Source organism: Quercus robur, chromosome 1 (assembly GCF_932294415.1).
Source record: "Quercus robur chromosome 1, dhQueRobu3.1, whole genome shotgun sequence".
In the NCBI taxonomy this organism is placed as follows: Eukaryota; Viridiplantae; Streptophyta; class Magnoliopsida; order Fagales; family Fagaceae; genus Quercus; species Quercus robur.
In genome coordinates, this window is record NC_065534.1 from 26,781,302 (window position 1) to 26,805,274 (window position 23,973).

Genomic DNA, 23,973 nt, shown 5'->3' on the forward strand with positions numbered 1-23,973 from the left:
TGTAAGGTTTTATGTTTTGCCTTAAGTATAAAAGGGAAAGCCCTAGCCACGTTTTGAAGTTGCTTTTTATGCTATGTGTGTGAATCTTCTGTGAGATCAAGAGGTGGTTGCCTTCACACATACTTAGGGTTTCCAAGATTCAAGATTATGTCAAGAACTTGGTGATCAATTCAGTTGCAGATTCAAGAGCTTAAAGATATACAAGTGGGAGTGCTTGTACTTGTTGGGAATCCAAGAAAGAAGTATTTCATAGACTCGAAACTGTCATGTGGTCATGGTAGTAAGTTTTCTACTCAAGGTAGCAATAGGATGTTAGTGGTCTAAGCCGCTATTGTGTAAACTTCAATTCTTTCATAGTAGATTCAGTTTTACCTTGAGGATGACTTGGTTAAATTCTCCCCAGGTTTTTTATCGGTTTGGTTTTCCTGGGTTATCATATCGTTTTGTTCTTTATTTTCCGCACTTTACAATGATATGATATATATGTGTTAACCTAGATCTACATAATTTACCTAAGTTAATCATTTGGCTAAATAACTAGGTTAATCTAGTTGTGTTTAAGGGATCTAAAAACGTACAAAGGTTTTTACTGCTTTATCTCTTAACTGCTTTTGTTTGGGTGTGGGTGTCCTAGACCACCCACTGGTCTATCAGTTGCTCAGCCACCACCACTTACCTGTGTTGGCCATGCCACACCCCATTACCAGACAAATAGTCTTATTTTGTTTGCTTGCTCATCGTGGCATTACCATTCGGATAAGGGTGGACATTCTCTCTCATTATCCCTTATGGCATGCATCTAGTGATTTCAACTCTACTTTCCCTTTTTTGGGTGGTATGTTATCCCAGCAGGACATTTTTCCCAAAAGAGTTTGAGCGGGAACCCCAGAATAAGCTCTCTCCTTCTACCCACCGCTAGACTATACCCTCTCTTACCTCTGACCCATGGCCCATCGCCCCCGTATTGGCTGGGTACAGGTTGGTGGTGCCTAAGCCTTGTACGTTCTCCATTTCCATGTTGACTTGAAGGCTTGTCTGTATATTTTGCTGCTTGTTCTTGACTTCTTGTGGCATGAATGTTTCCCTAAGCCTTCGTTCTTCATGTCTTACTTCCTTCCTGGGCTCGGCTTTACTTGATTGTGGCTTATTCTTTCTCTAATCCATCTTTTGCCCCTTTAGTAGGTCTGCTAGTACTTCTGCCATGTCATTCTGTCATTCCTGCAGTGCTATTGTGTGACCCGTGTTTGCTGGGCTCTTTTTAGGCCTGCTATATACTTTCTATTTACTTAATTCTCGTGGCCCAGTATTACCATTAGGCTAGTATTCACACTATTTTGGGCTTCCTTAACCCATTCCATTGCTTCTAGGCTTCCTTGGCCCATCTCATCCTTTTGGGCATCCTCGGCCCATTTCCTTCTCATGGGCATCCTTGACCTGTTTCCTTTTCTTGGGCATTCTCGGCCCATTTTTACTCCCATGGGATTTTGCTAAGTCTTTTGTACTTCCTCGGTCCAAATTACCATATCTTTTACTTTTGGGATTTATGGGCTTTCCACCAACCCCTTACTTACTTAATTTATTACTTCAGGCCTCTTTGGCCCATTCTTGCTTGCTTTCTATTTCTTATAATGCCCATAGGTTTACTACTTCTTTTCTTTTGTGCTCCTTTAGGCCTGCTTGCTTTCTTTGAGGCGTATTTATTATTTTCTAGGCCTATGATCCATTATTCCTATCATTCGGGCTTAATGGTTTTCTTCTCAATTTACTAACTTTCTTTTCTTTGTGCTTCTTTAGGCCCACTTGCTTTCTTTGAGGCCTATTTATTATTTTCTAGGCCTATGATCCATTACTCCTGCCATTATGGTTTAATGGTTTTCTTCACAATTTACTAACTCTTTTCTGCCCACATTGTTGGGTTTCTTCCTGCTATTGGGCCTCTTTGCAAAAGTGGGCATCAACACATTTAACTCATTTTTAGAATTTTTGGTAAAATTCGGTATTTTGCCACCTAATCTCATGATTAGTGTGAACTAGGGTTTTATTTCTTTTCAGTATTTATATGCTTTGTAGCCTCTAAAGGCAAATCAGCTTATTATTAATAAAATTCAAACTTTGTCTATTTCTTTTTCTTGTGGATTTCAAAAAATTATCACATTGTGGATTTAGGGAACCTTTTGTGGATTCGAGGTTTACTACCAGAAATTAATAATTTAGTTTCTATTCCATCTAAGAGAGTATCGTGTGTGCTTTCTTTAGGCTTCCACGACATTAGTTGTAATAGTTATTCCTTAGCAAGAGTAATAAATTTAGAAATGAATATATTTCCAAATAAATAAATTTAAAAAAAAATCATAAAAAAATAACTCATCTCTCTATCAAAATGAAAAAAATATTATTTTTAAGGAAATATAATTATATGTGTAAAATATTTCCTAAGATAAATCTTAAGTTTTATTCTAATGTTAAAACTTACAACCAAATTTATGAATATGTTTAGTTATTTCTTTGCAACAAATTTTATTCCTAATAGCAAGAGCCTTGTAGCTTAAAGCATATACCAATGCACAAAGTGGTTAGGATTCTAAGGGAAAATGGTTCGAGTTGTGGGGCAACAGTATATTGTAACTATCTAAAAATAAATAAAAAATCTCAATAATAAAAATTACTATTCTTATCGTAATTTTTATCTAGTGTACCAAATGTGCCTATAATGTTATTAGCTGCGTTGGGATCTTTGCAGATTGCCATTTCCAATCCAAACCGAGAAGTTCTTCTCACCTTATCAAGAGCTGGTGTTTTAGAGATTGGTGAAGAGTGGTACTTCGTGAGGGTGCATGAGGCTGTTCAAGTATGTCTTCAGCATGTTCGGAGCTAATTAAAAGAAACATCCAAGACACTAGGTCCTCTACTTGATGATAAGCCAACCTTGTTTCATAGGTTATCGAGACAGAGAGGGGGAGGATGTGTCGGTTTCTGATTTGGAGTCAGGCTGCCAAAATCCTTTAACTTCGAAGGACATTTCCCCTCAATTGGAGCCATTGTTAACTCAGATGTCATGAGAATTGCTTGATTATTTGCAAATATAAATAATACCAATATTTTTGCAAGGCAGTGTTTGTAATAGGCATGATCAAATTTTTAGATTGTTTCTTGCAATTAGGCTCTTAAGTTGTAAAGCTTAGTACAAACAACTGTGAATGAACCTTAATTCTTAAATATAGAGAGGTTTTGGGGAAGGGGAGGTTACCCCTAGTGTGTAGCTCTTTAGATTTCTTGTATGTAATAATGAGCCTTTGTCTAGGCTTTATTGCTCCTCTCCCATCTGTATGTGCATTTACGAATGCATGGTTTTTATATCACATTTGAAATATGCTTGATTTCCTAAATCATTGAGCACAACTGAGAGCCAAAAATCTCAAATCTTTTTTTTTTCTCGGGTACCAACATTCTCTTGTTTCAATTTATCTTTGTTTCAGGCCAATTGAGATCTTATTGCGCGGGTAGCCTCCCAAACGAGTAACTATGGTTGGTTATATCCTTGATACCTGCCATGTGATTTCATTTTATACTAGCATTTTACAGTGGATAATGATCGTCGGCTTAAAAAGAAATGGTTGTCAAGGTTATTGGAAGTGTGCTCAAATCAAAGAATGGAAGAGTATGTGTTTCTAAACATTGGGGCCCTGTTTGGAAAAAAATGAAAAATGAACTGTTTTGATGATTTGACCTTACACTACACTGAAAGTTTTAATATAGATATTTTTTAATCAGAAAAATAGCATATATTTTTAATTTTTTGCGGTTGAGGCATATTTGCTCTCGGGTATCTCGGCTTATTAGAGTATTCTCATCAACAATTCTAAAAAATTTAGCATTTATCATTTCAAAAACTAATTTTATAATGTATAACACATCATTTTACAATATCCCCTCCATCAAAACTTCTATTTTTTTTAACATTCCATTTAAATATTCTTTCTTTATTATTTTTTATTTTTCCTCTCTCCCTCCTCTATCTCTCTCTTTCTCAAGCCAATTATTCTCAGCACCGCCGGCCACCGCATCCACCCACCCATACCACAACCACCACATCCACACACCATCGCTGCCACCAGCCACCAGCAATCGAACCAAATCACCACCAACCACAGAAAGAAAAAAAGGAAAAAAACCCATAAACCATGGCCAAACCGAACCACAACCCACAGCCAAAAAAAACCCACAAACCAAATCAACCAAATTGGACCACGACTCCTTCAATCCACACTCCAACCTGTGCTCCATGGTTGACCACCAAGCTCTGTCTAAACATCAACGCCACCAAACCCAGATTGACTACCCTCTCCATAGTAATCCAACAAAGTCTCACCATCTCCATAGTAATCCAACAAAGAAATAACAAAAAGAAACAAAACTCAAATTGATTACTGGAGTCCGATGAACAGCGAGCCGGAGCTTAACAAAACCCATTGACGGCCTGGAATGCCACTTCATCATCTCGGCATGGATTTCCACCTCTGACATCTTCAAAAAATTGGAAGGTCGGAGATCGGAGTCACTAGAGTCAAATCACAAACCCATATTTGAAGAAATTTCTCATCGGAGTCTTAGACTCTAGTTCAGTGAGAAGCAGAGAGAAAGAGAGAAAAGATAGAGAGAGTGAGAGTGAGAAAGAAGTCTGAGTCTCAGTCTGAGGAGAGAGAGAATTAAAAGTATTAAAAAATGATAGCATTGTGCTACAATGTGGTCTCAAAAATGAGAGCGCACTGTAGCAATATTGCAAAAATTTTAGCATATGCAATCTTTGATGGAGCAAGTTTTTGGGTTATAAATGCAAAAAAAAAAAAAAAAAAAAAAAGCATCTTTTTTTTTTTTTTTTTTTTGAAGGGGAAATAAGATTGCATTGCAAAAAAGAGTAGATACAATAGAAAACCTACCAGGCAGATTAGTGCAACATATCAGCTTGTACAAATGGATCAAGAAAAGAAGGGGTAACCCCTTTCCACAAATGGACAGACCTATTACTACAGGCAAATTAGGCCAACTCGTGGGCTGCATAGTTAAAAGCTTGATTGAGGTGCTTGAAGGAGCAGTAAACAAAAGATGATTGAGCATAAGAAATGTCCTGCATAGTATGCCCGTACGGGGTTCCAAAGGCAGAGTCCTTGATGGCGTTGATCACTGTGAGAGCATTGCTTTCAAACATAACCCGAGAGAGCTATAACTCTTGAGCAAGCAAAATACCTTGCTCCATTGCAAACACCTCCACCAAATCAGCTGAGTAATGGGACTGAAGAGGCTTACAGAAGGCAGCAACGGTTTGGCCTTTGCAGTCCCTAATGATGACTCCTATGCTGGACGACTCTTCAAGATCAGATGAAGACCCATCAACATTGACTTTAAAGACACCGGGTGGAGGAGGAGACCAGCAGGACGAGTGAGAGGGTCTAGGAGTGAATAAGTCTATAGTTACCACGTCATTGAGTTCCTCAATTGAGTTTTTAGCCATCTGCTAAATCTGGGAGGGGGAAGAGCATTTATCATCATGGGTGACCGTGTTTCTGTTGAACCAAATTGCCCATGCAACAGTGAGGAACAGCTCCAAGTCAGGGGAAGGCTTGTGGGCTAAGATGTACATGGCCGAATCATGGAATGTCCATTTATTCCTTTGGATCATCTGCGGTAACTCAAACCAGCAATTCCAAACCAGATTAGCAAATTCACAATGGAGCAAAGCATGATGGATGGTTTCTAATTCCTTGCCACAGATTGGACATTCGTTGCTAGTAGTGATGCCTCGAGTGCAAACCTTTTCCCTTGTTGGTAGCCCGTTGACACAGGCCCTCCAAGCAAAGATTTTAACCTTGGCAGGAAGTTTGAGGCGCCATAGGTTCTTCCAAAGAGGCTTGAATGGGTCCCCCTCAGAACTTTCCACTTCTTCCTTTGCTTCAACCAAGCCATGGGCAACATGGTATGCACTTTTTACAGTGAATTCACCTCGGTTGTTCCCCATCCAGATTAGTTTGTCCTCAGGTAGACTGTGGTTAAGGGGAATTTTTAGAATTGCATCAGCTTCAAAGGGGAGGAAGGCGGCTCTAATCATTTCAACTCTCCACCATTTTGTGGCCGAATCAATGAGAGAGGACACCATCGGATAGGTTGGGAGGCTAACGGGAGGGGAGATGACTTTGTGTGTGGAAGGGGTAGGAAGCCATTTGTCATCCCATATGTGAATTTGTTTTCCATTGCCCACACACCACCGGGTACCTTTTCTAATAACCCTAAGGCTATTGAAAATGCTCCTCCAAGAGTAGGATGGTAAGGAACCAAGTGTTGCACTAAGGATGTCACTGGTGGGAAAATATCTTGCCTTAAGAACACGGGCAATAATGGAGCTTGGATTAGTAAGAATTCTCCAAGCTTGCTTCGCCAACATGGCAAGGTTGAAGGCCTGCAAGTTTCGGAAGCCCAAACCCCTTCTTGACTTCGGGTAGCACATTTGTTTCCAACCAACCCAAGCCATCTTTGCTTCATAGTGCTTTTGGCCCCACCATAAACTCCTTGTTATACTCTCAAGATCCTCACATAGGCCTTGTGGGAGCTGAAAACAGCTCATGGTGTAGGTGGGGATTGCTTGGGCAACCGCCTTAATAAGAATTTCCTTACCCCCCATAGAAAGAAGCTTGACCTTCCAACCGGCTAGCTTTTGCCCTACCCGCTCCTTAAGAGTAGAAAAGACCTGCTTTTTTGATCTCCCAATGAAGGATGGAAGACCAAGATACTTGGTGTGTCTTGAGTCATTCATCGAGCCCAAAATGGAAAAGATTGCATCCTTTGTATTCTAGAGGGTGTTTGGGCTAAAAAATATTGAGGATTTGTCAGTGTTTATCTTCTGGCCTGAAGCATCCTCATACTTCTGAAGAATTTGCTTGAGCTCCTGGCACTCTTCAGGATTTGCCTTACAAAAGAGAATGCTGTCATCAGCAAAGAATAGGTGGGTGACACTAGGACTGCTTCTGCAAATGGAGATGCCTGTGAGGAGGTGATTCCTAACAGCCTCATGAATAATAGCCGAGAAACCCTCAGCACAAAGAAGGAAGAGACTGGGAGAAAGGGGATCTCCCTGTCTAAGACCTCTAGATGGAGTGATGTTTTCGAAGGTAGCCCCATTTATAAGGACTGAATAGGAGACTGATGTGATGCATTGCATTATGAGATTCACCCATCTAGAGCAGAAACCAAATTTTTCCATGACCCGCTTAATAAAGCACCATTCAACCCTGTCAAAAGCCTTGCTCATATCGAGCTTGATTGCCATACATCCCTCCTTTCCAGCCATTTTGTGGTTTAGAAAGTGCATAAGTTCAAAAGCCACCAACACATTGTCTGTTATAAGGCAATCCGAGGTGAATGCAATTTGGTTTTCTAAGATGATGTGGGGGAGGAGGGTTTTAAGCTTGTTGGCAAGGGTTTTGGAAATAAGTTTGTAGATTACGTTGCATAAGCTTATGGGCTAGAATTACGTCATTTTTGTGGGGTTGTTCTTTTTGGGGATTAGGGAAATGTTGGTTTTGTTGATTTCGGTTATAGGCTGGTTGTTATTGAGAATATTTAAGACCATATTAGTTACACTATTTCCCACAATATTCCAGTATTTTTGATAAAAAATAGCGGACATACCGTCGGGTTCGAGTGCTTTGGTTGGATGAATTTGTTTGAGGGCAGTGGCTACTTCTTCTCTGGTGAAGACTCGGGTTAAGCTTTTGTTCATATCCTCAGGCACCCTGGTGGGAATGGCCGCCGCTACATCTTCAACCCGAGTGGGACAGGCAGTGGTATAAATGTTTTCGAAATAATCAACGGCAGCTTGAGCAATACTTTCCTTCTCCTCACACCATTTGTCGTGTTCATCCCAAATCCCCATAATTGTGTTTTGTTTTCGCCTTTCCGAAGAGTGAGCATGAAAAAATTTTGAGTTCCTGTCACCCTTTTTGAGCCAATGTGCTTTAGCTCTTTGCCCCAATACAGCTCCTCTTCATCAAGAAGTTCATTTAGCTCTCTCCGAAGAATTCTAATTTCAAAACTCAGCTCCCCATTTTTGTCATGTTGCGTGAGATTGCTCAAGGCATTTCGCTTAGATTGAATTTTCTTAGGTATATTGTCGTACACAGATGAGCTCCAGTTAGATAATTCGGAGGCACAGAGCTTTAGGTTCTCCATAATGCCTTCAAGCGTGCTCAAATCAACTCCCATCCCCCAAGAGGGTTCAATGACTTCTCTGCATGCCTCTTTTTTTGTCCATAGGGCCTCAAAGTGGAAACGTTTGGCATAAGATGAACGTTGAGGCGGAGAAGCAGTGCACAGTGATCCAAGGTGAAGTCTACTAGGTGATAGACTCTCATCCCTTCGAATTTCTCAATCCATTCAAGGGCTGCTAAAGCTCTGTCCAACCTCAGTTGAATTCTGTATTCACCTTCTTGCATGTTGCTCCAAGTAAAATCAGTTCCACAATAGTCTAAGTCTGACAACCCACAAAAATCCACAACATTTCTAAAACCATCCATTTGCTGCTGTGAACGAATAGAACCCTCTGCTTTTTCATCCATTGACAATATCTCATTAAAATCTCCCAGGCATAGCCATGGGAGTTGGAACTGACTATGTAAAAAAGCGAGTAGGCGCCAAGAATCATACCTTTGGTGAGTTTCCGAATGGCCATAAAAGCCAGTGATCCTCCACAAAAAATTGTTATCTGCCTCCCTAACAATGGCATCAATGTGGTTCCCAGAGAAGCTTTTGATTTCCAGATTAATATCACGAGTCCAAAATAAAGCAACACCACCACTTCTGCCCTGACTGGGAACAATCAGTCCATTTGCGAAACTGACTCTATTTTTTATTTTCTCCATACGCTTAACTTTTGATTTTGTCTCCATGAGGAAGACGATTTTAGGCTTCCAACGTTGCACAATGTCATGCAACGCTCTAACTGACCAGGGGTTCCCAAGCCCCCGAGAGTTCTAGCTAAGGGGATTCATTGCTCCCGGCGGTGCTACACAGCAGCCACCGCTAATATCTCATCAAGGATTGGTTGGGAAATACCTGACTTGGTGCATCTTTTCTTCGTTCTGTAATCCTCCTCCTCGTCTTCAAAAATAAGCTTTCCTGCACGTTTAGAACCTATTGATGGAGACTGAGTTTCAGAGGCTGGGCCATTAACTTTCCCCTTCTCCCTAGCCTTTTTTTTTATTTGGACTTTTGCTTTTGGTTTTTTCCTCGGTAGTGGGCTTGTGCTTGCTATCTTGACTTCCGATTCTTCTCTACCTGTGTTTATTGGCAAAGGAGTGGGCTTAAGGGGGCTAGAGACATCCATAAGCTCCTTTTCATCTTGGGCTTTTTGGCCCACAAGTGATAAAGCGTCCTTTGCTTGCTTATTTGAACCAGAGTCATGTGGGAGCACAGTAGGAGGTGCGCTAGTCTCAGCACGTGCCACTGAGATGTCTGCAACATGTTGGCTTGCACGTGTGGGATAATCACTCCCCTTTAGGGTTTTTTCGCTAGGTTTCTTCTTTGATCCAGCGGCGCTGGTTTTTCTGGAAACACTCCTATTCTTTTCTTCATTTTTTCTGAATCCATCAGTACTGCCGCACCTATCATCCATTACCGAAGCAGTAAAGTTTCTTTCCACAATGTGAGTATAGGCTTCCCTTCGTTCAACGTACTCACCGTCTCCATCGCCGTCGCTACTGGTAGATTTAGACCTATCTCCCACAGCCCTTCTATTTCCATATGCACGGAGCCAATCACCGTATTGCCTGGAGGTGTTCTGGTGTTCAGAGCTTTCCCGGCAATGTTTGTCGTCATGCCCCAGGCGGCCACAGAGGTAGCAAAAGGTGGGTAACCTCTCATATTTGAAGTTGACCTAAAATTTTTCTCCGTCATCACTTGCTACTCTTCCCTTCCATCTCAGTGGTTTATCAAGTTGAAGATCCACCCTGATCCTCATAAATTTTGCTTGGTCTGAGTTCCTTGTTCTTCGATCCGATTATATGAACTTTCCCAAGCTGTTGCCGAGTTCTCTACCCACTTCCATAGACATGTGCTCAAAGGGTAGATCCCAGATTTGAACCCAAAATGGAGAGTGCGTGAAAATGATGTTCGAAGCTGACAATCCTTTCCGCCATCTGCACAACAATAGCATATTGTTTTCGAAATTCCAAGGCCCATTTCGTTCGACCCATTGCATTTGGTATTCCGAATTGAACTTGAACTGCAAAACGTTATTTCCAACCTCCACAATCTGTAGATCGGAACCCATTTTCCAAGCTGATTTCAATGTGCTTTTTAAAGCTCTTAGATTCTGGTGTCTATCGGTGAGTAAGTGGCCAAAGAGGCTCAGTGCACACTCCTCTAGCAAATCTGCTCTGTTCTTGGTTGTGATGGTTATTTCCTCTTCTTCCTCTTTGGTGAGGCAGAGGTTGAGTAGGCCCTCTACAACTGATTGGTCCATATCAATGCCGAGGGAGGGAATTTAGGCATAAGCTTGAGAAAGAGCCCTGCAAGGGGTTAGGGAGAGAAGGCTCGATAGTGGTTGGGTGAGAGAGAGAACTCCTACTGGGGAGAGGAAAAAAAGACCTTCTAGTCACATGTTAAAAAAAGAAAAAAAAAAGAGCATCTTTTAACATATGCAATCCTTAATGGGAATGCTCTTATTTGATTGTTTTCTTCTGTCACCCTACGTGGATTTCAATATTTTATGAATCTCTAAACCAAACACGCTGCATTGTTGTTGTTTTTGGTTTTGGTTTTGTTTTTTGTTTTTTTGTTTTGGCGTAAAAAACACTTTGCATTGTTGCCAACAAAGTAGAATGGAAATCCACAAGCGCAATCTACTTTCTTGCCATTTTTCTCAAAAGAAAAAAAAAGAAAAAAACTTTGTTGCCATATAATAATTTATTATTCGTTAAATCATTGCATGCATTTAATATTAATCGTAGTCGAGATTGAGGGCAATAAGGCAGGCCCTTCAGTAAACCTTTAACTCATGCTGTGCAAGATTATAAGCCAAAAATTTGAAGACAAAATGTCAATTTTGGGCCGTATAGAGAGTATAAGCATCAATCTTAACAAAATCTCATCACATAATCCTATCAGTTCGAGCACATATGTGGAGAGATATATTATTTACAAATTGTCCCATATCATAATAAGTGGAAATACATTTAAAAAATGATAATAATAGAATTCAAAATGAAGAAATCTACTTAAAGATATGAGTAACCCTTATTGATGAAAAGATTAAAAAGAGTTACTTAAGGTAGTCTGGTTATGTTCAAAGAAGAGTTGTTAATGCACCAGTAAAAACGAGTCAGTTCATTCAAGTTCAAATGGCAAAACAAATAAAATAAAATAAAAAGGCAAAACAAATAAAAAAGTAGAGGAAGGTAAAATAATAATAAAAATTAGTGAAAGTAATAAAACTGGATTTTAGATAGAATAGAATGGAGGAAATAAATACATGTGGTCAATCTTAACTAATCTATTAAGGATCAAATAATCAACCATAAAGTATAATCTTTGATGTTATGTATATTTAATTGAGCAAGTGAGGTGCTCTATTATAACTGTTGAGCGCTAAGATCTAAGAGCCTCATTGTGTTATTTCCACATTGAAAAATCTTGAAAAACTCCTCCGAATAGAGCCTTATGAATATCATTGGCATTGGTTTGGCATTTTTGCTGCTTACTATGCAGATTTCGCTTGTGTGGACCTTCCAATTACTCATCCTTATATATAATTTTAGGATCAGACTTAGGTCTAGTGTCCAGTAGTACTAGACTCGTTGAGATAATGACATATGTTCACTTTTGAACACGTGTCACCATCTAACCGGATCCAGTACACTAGATGCACTAAACCTAAACCAAGTCCATAATTTTATATCATTTAAGTTTCTTAATATAGTTTTATATCATTTAAGTTTCTTAATGATTACCTAAAAAAAAAATCTTAGAGCCGCCTTTGTATACACAAGCTCAAAAAAGTGTTTATTCTATTGTCGAAGAAATGCTAAGTTCTTATTTAAAAGAAGAAAAAAAAAATTGCTGTTAGTGGTCCTTGATAGCTGAAAGTATCATTTTCAAGGACAATAATTGTAGCTGAATTGATAATATCTTGTTCTTAAGGACAATAATAAGCTAGAACAATAATTGTAAGTGGTCTGTGACTGCTGATACATCGCAAGACGAAAAACGGTAAGAGTACGAATAAAAAAAATAAAAAATAAAAAAATGACAAACGGTCCTTGACAGTTTATCTGAGGTCCTACTAATAAGTAGTAAATGTCAGAGGGTGGTTGTGAAGTTGAAAATGTAGTATGATATTTAAAAGACCCCGACTGGTTATTGTGGACTTCAGGGTCCCTTTATACTGGGATTCCTGGAATACATCCTATACGACAAAAATAGCAAGTATGAATGGAACAAAATGGAAAATATGGCAACAGATCCATGACAGCCGACACAATCAAAGAATAACAATGAGTTATTTTGTGTGTAGTTAGAAATTGAATTACAGATTTCTTATTTAATAACAAGAGATTTTATTAGTTGAGATAATTATTATTTACTATATAATAAAAATTGTTAATTGGTAGTCTTGGACAGTTAAATTTAAGGTTCTAGTAAGTAGTAAATGTCTGAGGGTGGCTTTGTGAAGTTGAAAAGGTAGTATATGATATTGCAAAAGACCCTGACTGGTTATTGTGGACTTTAGAGTTTTTTTTTACTAGGATTATTTAAATCATGAATGTTTCCATTAAAAGTACTAAGAAGTGTTAACTAGGTGAGGTACAAAACTCTCTAATTTTTAGTCAAACAGTAAGATATGAAGTACATAAAGTTTATGAAAAATGATCAAGTTACATGTGGCGTAATTTTAAGCATTCATATTGCTTTTTACATGTTATATTTATTGTTATTGTAGCTTAGTGTTTGGTATATGGAAATTGGTTAATCACTTACATTTGACTAAATTTTTTATTTAGATTAAAAATGATTAAGCCTTGAAAAACATGGTTTAGGGTTCTAAATATTTGCTAAGGTTATATTAGCATCCTTCAAAAGTAATTACAAAGCGCAAAAGAGCGTAAATCGATTCCCACAAAAGCCAATATTACTGCTAGTATTATGAGGAAAATTAAGAATTCCAATAAGTATGGGAATTGGGAAAGTAAAGGATGGGATTCAATGTACATATTTTTCGCAACAAGGAAATAGAATCTCATCATGCATCAGAACTGTTGTCCAGAATTCTCTAGTATATATGCTTGTTATTCAGAAATACAATGACTGACGTGGAAGGATAGTGTTTGGAATAGAGATGGATATATAAGTTGTTTACAGAAAAACAGAAAAAGTTGGGAAATGACTTCATAGAAACTAGTTATCATGAATATTTATTCTCTCATGCTTGTCAAGTATAGTGAGATTCTTCATGTGGTTTCATATTTTGAAATGCAGAAGAACTATGCTCTTAATCATCAAGTTCTTGTATACTTTGTTCGATATTTTTATAAAAAATATTATATTTAATTTAATACTCATTTATGTGTATCAATTATTCCTTAATGTCAGATACGTTGATTGCTAAATTTGAAAATTCAAATATAATTCAAAATTTGAATAGTTTTTGTCAATGGTTTTAATAAAAAAATTTATGAACATTAACGTGATATTAATACCACAATTGCCAGCATATTTGGTTTTATTACAAATATATACTTTCCATTCTAAACGTTTTGTATTCAAACGTTCTTAATTGAATATGACATAATAACGTTATATATGGAAGAATTTCAGTACTTAAATGTACAGTTATTGCTGAATTATTTTATGTTACCATATATAAACAAGTGTTTACTATTTGATTTAAGGAAAGTAAAAAACAAATGGCAATATTTATGCATATTTGAAAATTGTATTACACGGTTGGCTTTTAGTCTTCAGCCACTTTATGAGACATTAAATGCATAGATCATGATTCTTTCTTTTCTTGTTCTCAACGTACAAAAGGCTGGCAAAGACTTGATATCCGGTCTATATAATATTATATATATATATATATATATATATATATATTAAGAAAGCCATTGATTATATTATTAATTTCAATAACTTTATGACCATTTAATGGATATCAAACCTTTTTGATTATTTGGTTAAAGATAAGTTATAAGTCCGGCTATCTATATATATGAAAAAAAAAAAAAAAGTTGAATATACACACATTTTTTAATTTTGAATTAGAAAGCTACAGACTTTTCAAAAACAATTTTTGTCTTAAACACTTACCATCTATTGCTTCTTACTACTCATAAAATATTCTATCTTTTACAAAATTTTCTGGGAAAATAAAATACTATAGAGAGCTTATATCCTACAAGCAGTGTAAGCTCGCAAGGATAATCAGCAAAAGTGGTTGAGCTGTTGTATCCTGGGAACAACGTGCAGAAACTATTTGTCTAACTACATCAGATATACCGTAAACGGCATGATTTGTCTCAAGACAGTAACTTGGTCCACGCCTTATCTCTACCACCTCTTTTTGGTAAATCAAATTGTGTAATTTCCAAAGAAAATTCAGGTATTATCTGTTCTTTATTTCCAACATACTTCAATGGTATGATACTTCAATGGTAATGTTGAATAAAAAAATTGTGCCTCACACATTAATTCTAGTGTCTTTCCCTTACAGTTGTGCCTTTCAATTTCGGCCCCAAATTGATTATTAATGTTTGGTTTTTGAGAAAAAAAAAAAGGTGAAGATTACTTTGATTTAACTATTTTGATTTTGAGTAATTTCTTTGCATGCATGTACTCTAGATACAGGTGTGAACCTTTTATGAATATCCATTTTCTCTTTATTCAAAAATTTCAATCACATAATTTAGCAACTTTCATTTATTAGGTGCATCAATTGTTACAAAAATCTAATACGTACATTCTAATTTTTTTCATCATGAAAACCAATACTCAGCTTGTTTAAAATAAATGGAAGTTGGATTTTTTTTTTTTTTAAATATCAAAGAAAAAAATAGGTTTGACTAGTACTTTACTAATTAACAAGTGAGTAAAGTGAGTGCCATAAGCAATTTGGAAGGATATTGCTACCCTCTAATGAACCCTAAATGCTGTTGATGGTAATTTAGGATTTCAATTAAATTATTAGTTAAGTGGTGGCAAAGAAAGGAGGTAAGTGTAAGGAACAATATATTCTCAAGGGGGAAACTAATGTATTTTGCAATCCAGACCAACTTACTGTTTATAATAATAAATCTTGAGGCCGGCTTTTGTAATTTTCTCCCCCCAAAAATGAATATATATATATATATATATATTTAAGTTATAAAGAAGTGGGATTTTTTAGATTTCAGTGAGACTTTTCTACTCACTATCTATGAGACATTTTAGAAATTCGAATTCCATAGACCAATAGTGAATTAAACCTAGAACTTTCAAGTCTACGTCAAACTCCATATGAATGAGCCCACCATCCAGATATTGCATTGGGATTAAATATGATATTAAACATGAAAGCAATCAAATAATTTAGCAAAATTCAGCAAGAATCTGATATCTACATCAATAACTATATTATTCAAGCAACTCAAACCACCACCAATCATTCTTGGAGGGACCATATGATGTAGAATCAATACGCATAGCTGCCCTATATAATTCAATCCTTTTCACTCGCTGGTGCATGCATCCTCTCCGTCAACCCGCGGGGGTCTTCATCATCCAACTCGCTGGTGCATGCATCCTCTCCGTCAACCCGTGGGGTCTTCATCATCCAACAACTGTGAAAGCTGCTTACCCTGAAACAGAGAGCAACACAATCAATTACCCATGTAACTAAGGATATATATCATCTGGTTTCCTTCTTCGAATTCTGGCTTTTCTTGGTGTGAAATCCTTGTTGGAATAACCTTTAAATAAAATAAAAACTAATCCACCTATGCTCCTCTTCTTCTTTTATTAAAAAAAATGGTAATAATAGAATTTCAAAAATGGTGATGACAGGACAAAAACCATCCATTAGGCTTTAAAAGAAACTTTTAACAAGAAGTTTGCATTGTCTCAAATATAAAATCCTTGGCTTAAATGTTCAAATAAAAAGGAATAAATTAATTACACTCAAGTCAAGAGTGCAAGGGCGATATTTGAGAACAAAAAAAAAAAACTCATAATTTAATTTGGCAATGTTCAATTATCTCAATGACAAGAATTTAGATTCAAATTCTCCTTTTTCCACTTTTTTTTTTTAATTAAAAAAAAAAAAAAAAAAAAAAAAAAAAAAAAAAAAACCCTTAAAACTCTAGTGACAACAAACAGTCCTCAAGATTCAATCAAGCCCAAATTTCTCTATCTATATGAGAGTTGTACCTCGTTCCGATACCTATATATCAATCTTTCTCCCATCATAGGTAAAAGCTCAAATTACACAAAATTATTATTTTGTAATGCTTCCTTTGAAAATTTGAACTTTCACACTTCGCTAATTTTGAAAAAGAAAATTTCCTTGAAAACAAATTAAAATATGTTAGAATAACAAAGATGCAGTTAATCTTCATTACTAAAACTTACACAACTTTATTAGAGATGTTTTATTAGTTCCAGATTTAAGGGTGATCTACTCTCTTTTTTTTTTTTCTTTTTTGTGGGGGTGAAAGAACACCCTAGTTGGACTTCAAGTGAGGTTTTAATATAATATATTGGAACATTATTTCCAAGAGTTTATATCTTTTCATACATGACTTCCACTTGCATATATATGTTCCACTTTGTAGTCCATTAAATGTAGTATATCATGTGTCTAATTCTTTTTCAATTTAATTTTTTTGACTTTATAAGAAAACAATAAAAGACATGCCACACACTATGACAGTTTTTTTTATTTATTAAATAGGTAAATAGTAGGGGAGAGAGAGAGAGAGCGAGTCAGAGAGATGGACTACGTCACTTGAACCCATTCGAAAGGTTTGGGTTTGTCCTGTAGGAGGATTTCCTGTTGGGTGTCATGTGTCAAGGGATGCTGCCAAATTACATTGTACCAAGTTGAAGCTAAAGTCATTAACAATCAACTCTAAGCTTATCACAACCAATTATATATTATCTATCTTCCACAAGGGATTCCTGGCTCCACTCTCCCTTGTGATAGTACTATATATACAGCTCTGCACCAGCTTATGTACTCATTTTATTGCACGAATTCTTTCATTGGCTAATTGAATAACGGTTCCCTATTCTTCTTTCTTTCTTTTTCTTTTTTTTTATTTTTTATTTTTTTTATTTTTATCCACGGTTCCCTATTCTTCTTTAGTTACGTATATAGCTTCTCTGAAGATCATAGGATTATGGGGGACTCTTCTGCCTCATACATACACATGGTACTGAGATAGAGCTTTTTTTCTTAATAAGATACCTACACATGGAACTACGAACTTGTTATAAAACCATGGGGCTGCCTATACTTATGTTAATTTAATTTTGTTTTTGTGGTTAATGTTCGGAACTACTTCTTATAGGTGCATCACCTGATTGAGACGTGTATGACTTTCCACATGACTAAAGAAGAGTGCATGGAAACCCTTTCAAAACATGCAAACATCGCCCCTGTCATCACCTCCACTGGTTTGTTTCCCTGAACTCTCTCATTGATTTCTTGCCCGTATAGAGTATATACGTATAATCATCACAAGCTCCCAAGAAACACATGCAAACTCACACATAGACGCACATGTACATCAAACAACACACACACACACACTAGAGATAGAGAGAGCAAAAGAACAAAGCTTATTAGTTAAGTAATACATGCCTGAGGATGGCTTAAAATTTTTACAATATCCTACATAGGATTGGGCGTTGAATATTTATCTCTAGAATGATCTTGAACAGAGATTGAGACGATCACAAACTACGCTCAAGTATGTATCTTGTTAAATTAGAATTACATTGAGCCTATATGAAGCTTGCACTAGTAGATAGACTTATGCTCTAGCTAGTTTGGTTATATAAGTTATGAGCTCCTAACAGTAAAGTATGGCTTGATTAAGCTTATCTCACAAACAGAATAGTGTAGCTCAGTTTGTTTGTTACAGACTAATTACGTACCAATAGAAACAATGATAACGTTACAGCCAAGCCATGGATAAATTTAATTGCAGTGTGGAATGAACTGGAGAAAGAAAACAAGGAATTCTTTGAGGACTATGCTAAATCTCAGAGCAAAGCAGACTGTATGTCGGCAGAAGAGACAACCAAGTTGATCCAGAAGGTAAAATCGGATGCGTCAAAAGATGCTGATGACTAACATGCCATCTGAAAACGATGGTTTCTGGTAGGAAGTTGATCACCTCAAAATTCTTTACATCCAGCCAAACACAGTTATAAAAGTCTGATGTCACAATGTATGGTCTCGAATCACCCTTCCAATTCATATGGATGAAGAAATATGATAGACTAGGATCCTGTTGAAGTTGATGGAGTCCTACCCTTCTCATGTACAATAATCACATGTGTGTGTGTATTCACACACAAATATATAAATATATATATATATATATATATATATATATATATATATATATATTATAATAGAGTGACAGTCTATCAAAGTTGATGGAGCCGTGCCTTTTTTATATATATAATAGTTTTATTATTTGTAGATTTAACCCATTGAAACAAATCTACATAAAGCATGAGGATAGATAAATTTCAGTTTTCACTTAGAATAAAGTGATTTATTATATCTTTATTTATAATGAGTGACAAAATGTGTTTACAAATTGGGAAAATATTAGTATACACACCTTTTAATCACTTCTTTAAGCTACGATTTCAATACAATTCAAAAATTAGTGTAAAAATGTGTGTTCTAAGCACTACTCTTATGAGGGTTCATTTGAATACTGCTTATTTTGTTGAAAACTGAAAATTGAAAATACTGTGGTAAAATAATTTTTAAATGTATGAATAGTGTCGTGAGACCTATTTTTAATGAAAGTTGGCATAAATGCACTTTTAGTCCCTATATTTTGCACTTTTTCCATTTTGGTCCCCTACATTTTCATTTCACTACTTTTAATCCCCAAACTAATTAACGTCTGATATTTAAGTCCTTTCCGTCACCCAACTAACAGCAAAAGTTGACGTGGCTGACGATGGAATTAAAATATTATTAAAAATCCACTGTGGCACTCATCACCCATGCCACATCAGAATTTTAAATATTAAAAAAAAAGTCACGTTAGAAAAACAATAAAAATAAAATTCTAAACTTGATTTTAAAAAAATAAAATAAAATAAAATCTTCTTTTCTTTTTATAATATTTTTGGAAGATGTGTTCTTCACTAGAACATGATTGTTCATGTTCTTTGTTGCCCAAAAAATTTTATTTTCTCATTGTTATTTATTTACTTATTTTCCCATATCTTCATCTCTTTCATCTCGAACTCTCTCTCATATCTCAAACTCACTCAAGCTGAAGACCCAAAACCTTTCTCCCTCTCTCTCTCTCAGATTAGTCTCTCTAAGATCAGTGGTTCTCTCTCTTAGATCGGTGGGTGCTCTGGATCAGTGGGTGGTTTTTGTCTCAAATCGGTGAGACTTTCTCTATTTCATCTCTCTATCTCTCAACTCAGTGGTGGAGATTTCAGTGGAGATAGGTGGTGGCACACTCCGATGGTGGGTTTGTGGCTTATAATTTTTGTTGATCTGGGTTTTCACCTTAGTCAAATATGGGTTGGTGAGGAGGGCTTAAGGTTCGATCAAGGGGATTTTCTGACAGAAAGAGTTTTAGGTGTGCTGGGTTAATGGTTTTGTGGGTATTTTGTTCAAATTTGGGTGGGAGTTGTGTTTGATTTTCTGGGTTTGTGCTCGTGTGTTCTGGGTTTGATTTTCTTGTGTTCTTGTATTTGATTTTCTGAGTTTGTGCTTGAAATTTCTGGGTTTGGTGTTGGTGAGGATAGTTGTGGTCAGTTGGTTTCTTTAAAGATTCTGGGTTTGTTGTTAGTGTGGAATGTGGGTAGTTGTTGGTAGGTTATTTCTGCCTTTTTAAGTGTTTGATTTGTTGGGTTTGTGTTTTGATGATTGCTAGATTTTATGTCTCCAAATTGGATCTAATTTTGTGTTTCTAATCTGGATTTGTGGGTTTCCAACTTGGAGATTGGTGTTGACTTTGTGAACAAAGAGGACGCAGGTCTGTTGCTTTTGATTGGTGTACGTTGGGTTCAAATTTCTGGGTTCAAATTTCTGTGTTCAATTTCTAGGTTTGGTTTCTAGGTTCAATTTCAGATATATAGATCTGTTGATATTGGTTGATTATTGTTTGAACTGAATTTTGAATTTTAATATGTTTGGTTGTAAAGAAAAACAAAGAAAAGAAAATAAAACAAGGATTAATTTGCTAAGAACATGAACAGTCACGTTTTGGGAAGAAGAACATGAACATGTCTTCCGAAATATTAATGAAAAGAATAGAAAATTTTATTTTAATTATTTTATTTTATTTTATTTTTTAAAATCAAGTTTAGAATTTTATTTTAATTGTTTTTCTGACGTTACTTTTTTTAATATTTAAAATTCTGACGTGGCATGGGTGATGAGTGCCATAATGGATTTTTAATAATATTTTAATTCCACCGTTAGCCACGTCAGCTTTTGCTGTTAGTTGGGTGACGGAAAGAACCTAAATGTCAGGCGTTAATTGGTTTAAAGACTAAAAGTGGTGAAATGAAAATGTAGAGACCAAAATAGAAAAAGTGCAAAATATAGAGACTAAAGGTGCATTTACGCCATGAAAGTTTTGTTGAAAAAAGAGGTTTGTGGATCCCGTAAATAATGCATGGGACCCATTGGAACTCAGTTAACTCGCTTCTCAAAAAAAAAAAAAAAAAAAGAAAATGTAGATGCACACAGTAAACGCAGTATCCAAACGGATATTGAATTTTACTAAATAAAACTAATAAGTCTTAAAATTATAGAAAAAAAATTTAATTAGGAAATTTATATATATGGATAGAGATTAAATTCTATAAAGATGTAATGTAAAACCCAAGTTTTACCCCTCCAATCCCAACATGTCACATCATTATATTACATATTATAGAATAGGCACAACTACACTCAATAAATTTTAATATCTATTTGAAAGTCCAACTTAATTGTGAGTTTATTGAGAGTTTAAATAAAAAGCTGATTTGACAATTTCTTATTGGATAGTGTAAAATATAAGTTTCATCCTCCATCTTTACCAAATTCTGGCTCATATAGATATATGATGTGTCTCGTAGGTTCCAACACTTCAACCTTTAAAAAGGCTTGACAACATGGGCCATAAAAGAGTAAAAACAAAGGCCTTATGGCCTGGACCAAATACGGCCCAACAAATGCCATGTCTTCTACAACTAGACCAACCTCAGATAAGAGCAAACTAACGAGCACCATATTGGAACTTTCCATATTATTAATTCTTGCATCCAAATATCTTTACTAAAATGCAAAGCCCATTGGAGCAACCGCGCTACTGCACCCAAACCCAACCCAGGTTCTTCAACGCAATCCCCCACCAAAATATGAGAAACCTTTGTGTCTGTTGTGGCCCAAGGTCAATAGTCCTGTAATTGTTATCTTTACACGTCCAGCTGAGCAAAATTAAGGACAGTCCCAAACCCATGGTTGACAATCTCTTCTGCAGCTTCTAAGCATAGCACATGTAAGTGCTCAGAAAATAAAGGCCCAAGCCCACTAAGAACAGTGGTACCTCACCTTATATACCAAACCCAAACAATAGACTTTCTAAGAGAGTGAGAAGAAAAACGTCAACTATAACTCTAAATCAATTCCTGGTATATAGCCGAAGAGATTAAAGTGATTAGAGCTGTAAGCGAGACGAGTTTTGTCGAGTAATGCATGTTCAAGCTTGGCTCATTAGAAAAAGTCAAAAGCTTAAACTTGGCTTGAGCTCGTGACAAGCCTAAGAATGGTGTTTGAGCTTGAGCTCGTGGGAAAGCCAAAAAGCTTGAGCTTGGCTTGGCTTGGCTTGGCTTGGCTTGGCTTGATTAATTAGTCAAGCTAAGTTCAAGCTTCATATCAAGCTCAAACTTGAGCTCAGGTTAAGCTTTTGAGCTTGAGATCTAAAAAAATTACATTATCAAATGCTTAAATCTCTAAAATTAAGAAGAAAAAAAAAAGTAGACTTTAATTATCATGCATCTAGTCCTACTTATGATTAGCCATTATTCAAATTAAAATTTTACGTAATTAAATTCATTCATTCATCAATCCCTGTCTACAGTTTCAACAATTATTCAAAATACAATTTTTACATTCACATTAAAATGTGAAGAACCAGAAAAATACTTGTTTGTAACTATTATGAATAAGAAAATACTAATATGTTTCATAACTTTACTTTAAATGATTGATAGAGAAAGATCATATGTGGCTAGTTTAATTAATTAATTTATTTTTAAATGTAACTATAGTTTAAAGTGATTCTTGGTTAGTTTAGAGGGAAGGAAAATATTAAGGTAATGGGTAGTGGTCTCATGTTGGTCATGTCATTATTAAGATATGTGTAATGAGTATATTTAGCTAACACATATAAGCTTATAAATGAGTCTATGCTTGAATTGTGTTGTATCAAGCCTAATAGCTTACAAGCTTGTTCATGAACAAATTTTTTTGCTTGGGCTCAGCTTGTTTATTAAACAAGCCTAAAATTAAGGCTCAACTTGGCTTATTTATAAACAAACAAACATGAATAAGCTTTTCATCGAGCCGAGCTCGAGTTGTTTATGATCACCTTGGTTCATTTACAGCCCTAAAAGTGATAGAGAAGAGAAATTGAAGTAGTGATTGGTAGGAATGATCTCCTCGAATTGGTTTAAGGATCAGTTTCTTATTTTTATGTATTACACGTTCTAGACTAAATTACACATTGTTCATTTCCTTGCCTTCTATTTCTTCCAACCAAAAAAGTCCCCCATTCTTGGGATGCTCTCTTCCTTTTATATCATTCTTCCTTATATCCCAACCCTTCACCTGTATGCCTCAAGACATTTCTCAAGATACTTGTCTCATCAAAACTTTGCTGAGGGTGGTAGAAGGGGCTGCTGGCTGTGAAGTTACTGTTCAGGTGTTATTTTCACATTAATGCAGCTGATAAAGTTGGTGTAGGGCATTCAATGTGGAGGTGGAAAGCTCCTCTTTCAAGAAGCTTCCTTTCACACCCTTCACCCCCATTATGGTTCTTCATAAGATACTCAATGCCCATGCTTCTACTTTCCTCCTCGGGTTAACGAGATCCTCAGAGCTTACTCAGCTCTTCATAAAATACTCAAGAGTCTCGGAATTGTTATCTTTACACATCCAGCTGAGCAAAATTAAGGACAGTCCCAAACCCATAGTTGATAATCTCTTCTGCAGCTTCTGAGCATAGCACACATAAGACGAGGGAATGCCACTATCGAATAATCCAATTTGTGTTAGCAGAATCTTGTGACATTCTCTTCGTTTATGCTAGCCTTGTCACACACGCTCGTGATAAGGCTTTTTTTTTTTATATACTTTTTTTTTAGTTTAATGTAATTTTTCAATCTGAATTTATCTATTGTTAGTGAGGTTATACTGGAATGAATTTTTAAGAAACTAAAATTTAGGATTTGAAATAGAGCAAACTTCTAAGTTAAGTGTGTGCTAGTTTTTAAGAAAAAATGATCAAACGTGCGTGAGATATGATGATGCAAAAAATCGTCAGTATGAACTCCTCGTCAATACAGATGGACAAAGGCATTGGCTTCGTCCAGAGACGAACCTGTTGGTGTTGTTCTTCTCTCCTTGTTAATACTATTAGACGAAAGCGTTGGATTCGTCCAGAGATGAACTTGCAATAAGATATGAAATAG

At 36.2% G+C, this 23,973-nt stretch overlaps 1 protein-coding gene across 1 annotated transcript; it reads left to right on the forward strand.

Annotated features, from left to right (window-relative positions):
• The first annotated feature begins 17,253 nt into the window (after nt 1-17,253).
• On the forward strand, nt 17,254-20,968 carry LOC126727572 (uncharacterized). The gene is made up of 3 exons (XM_050433316.1): nt 17,254-17,450; nt 17,589-17,694; nt 18,231-20,968. The coding sequence occupies exons 1-3, from the start codon at nt 17,418-17,420 to the stop codon at nt 18,374-18,376; spliced, it is 285 nt and encodes a 94-aa protein (XP_050289273.1). The 5' UTR covers nt 17,254-17,417; the 3' UTR covers nt 18,377-20,968.
• Nucleotides 20,969-23,973: the final 3,005 nt, after the last annotated feature.

Bases quoted from the DNA above. Each gene is read 5' to 3' on its own strand.
- LOC126727572 (XM_050433316.1), top strand. From the start codon at position 17,418: ATGGGGGACTCTTCTGCCTCATACATACACATG. The intron at 17,451-17,588 runs GTACTGAGATAG...TACTTCTTATAG, and splicing joins CTGCCTCATACATACACATG to GTGCATCACCTGATTGAGAC. The intron at 17,695-18,230 runs GTTTGTTTCCCT...ATTTAATTGCAG, and splicing joins CCCTGTCATCACCTCCACTG to TGTGGAATGAACTGGAGAAA.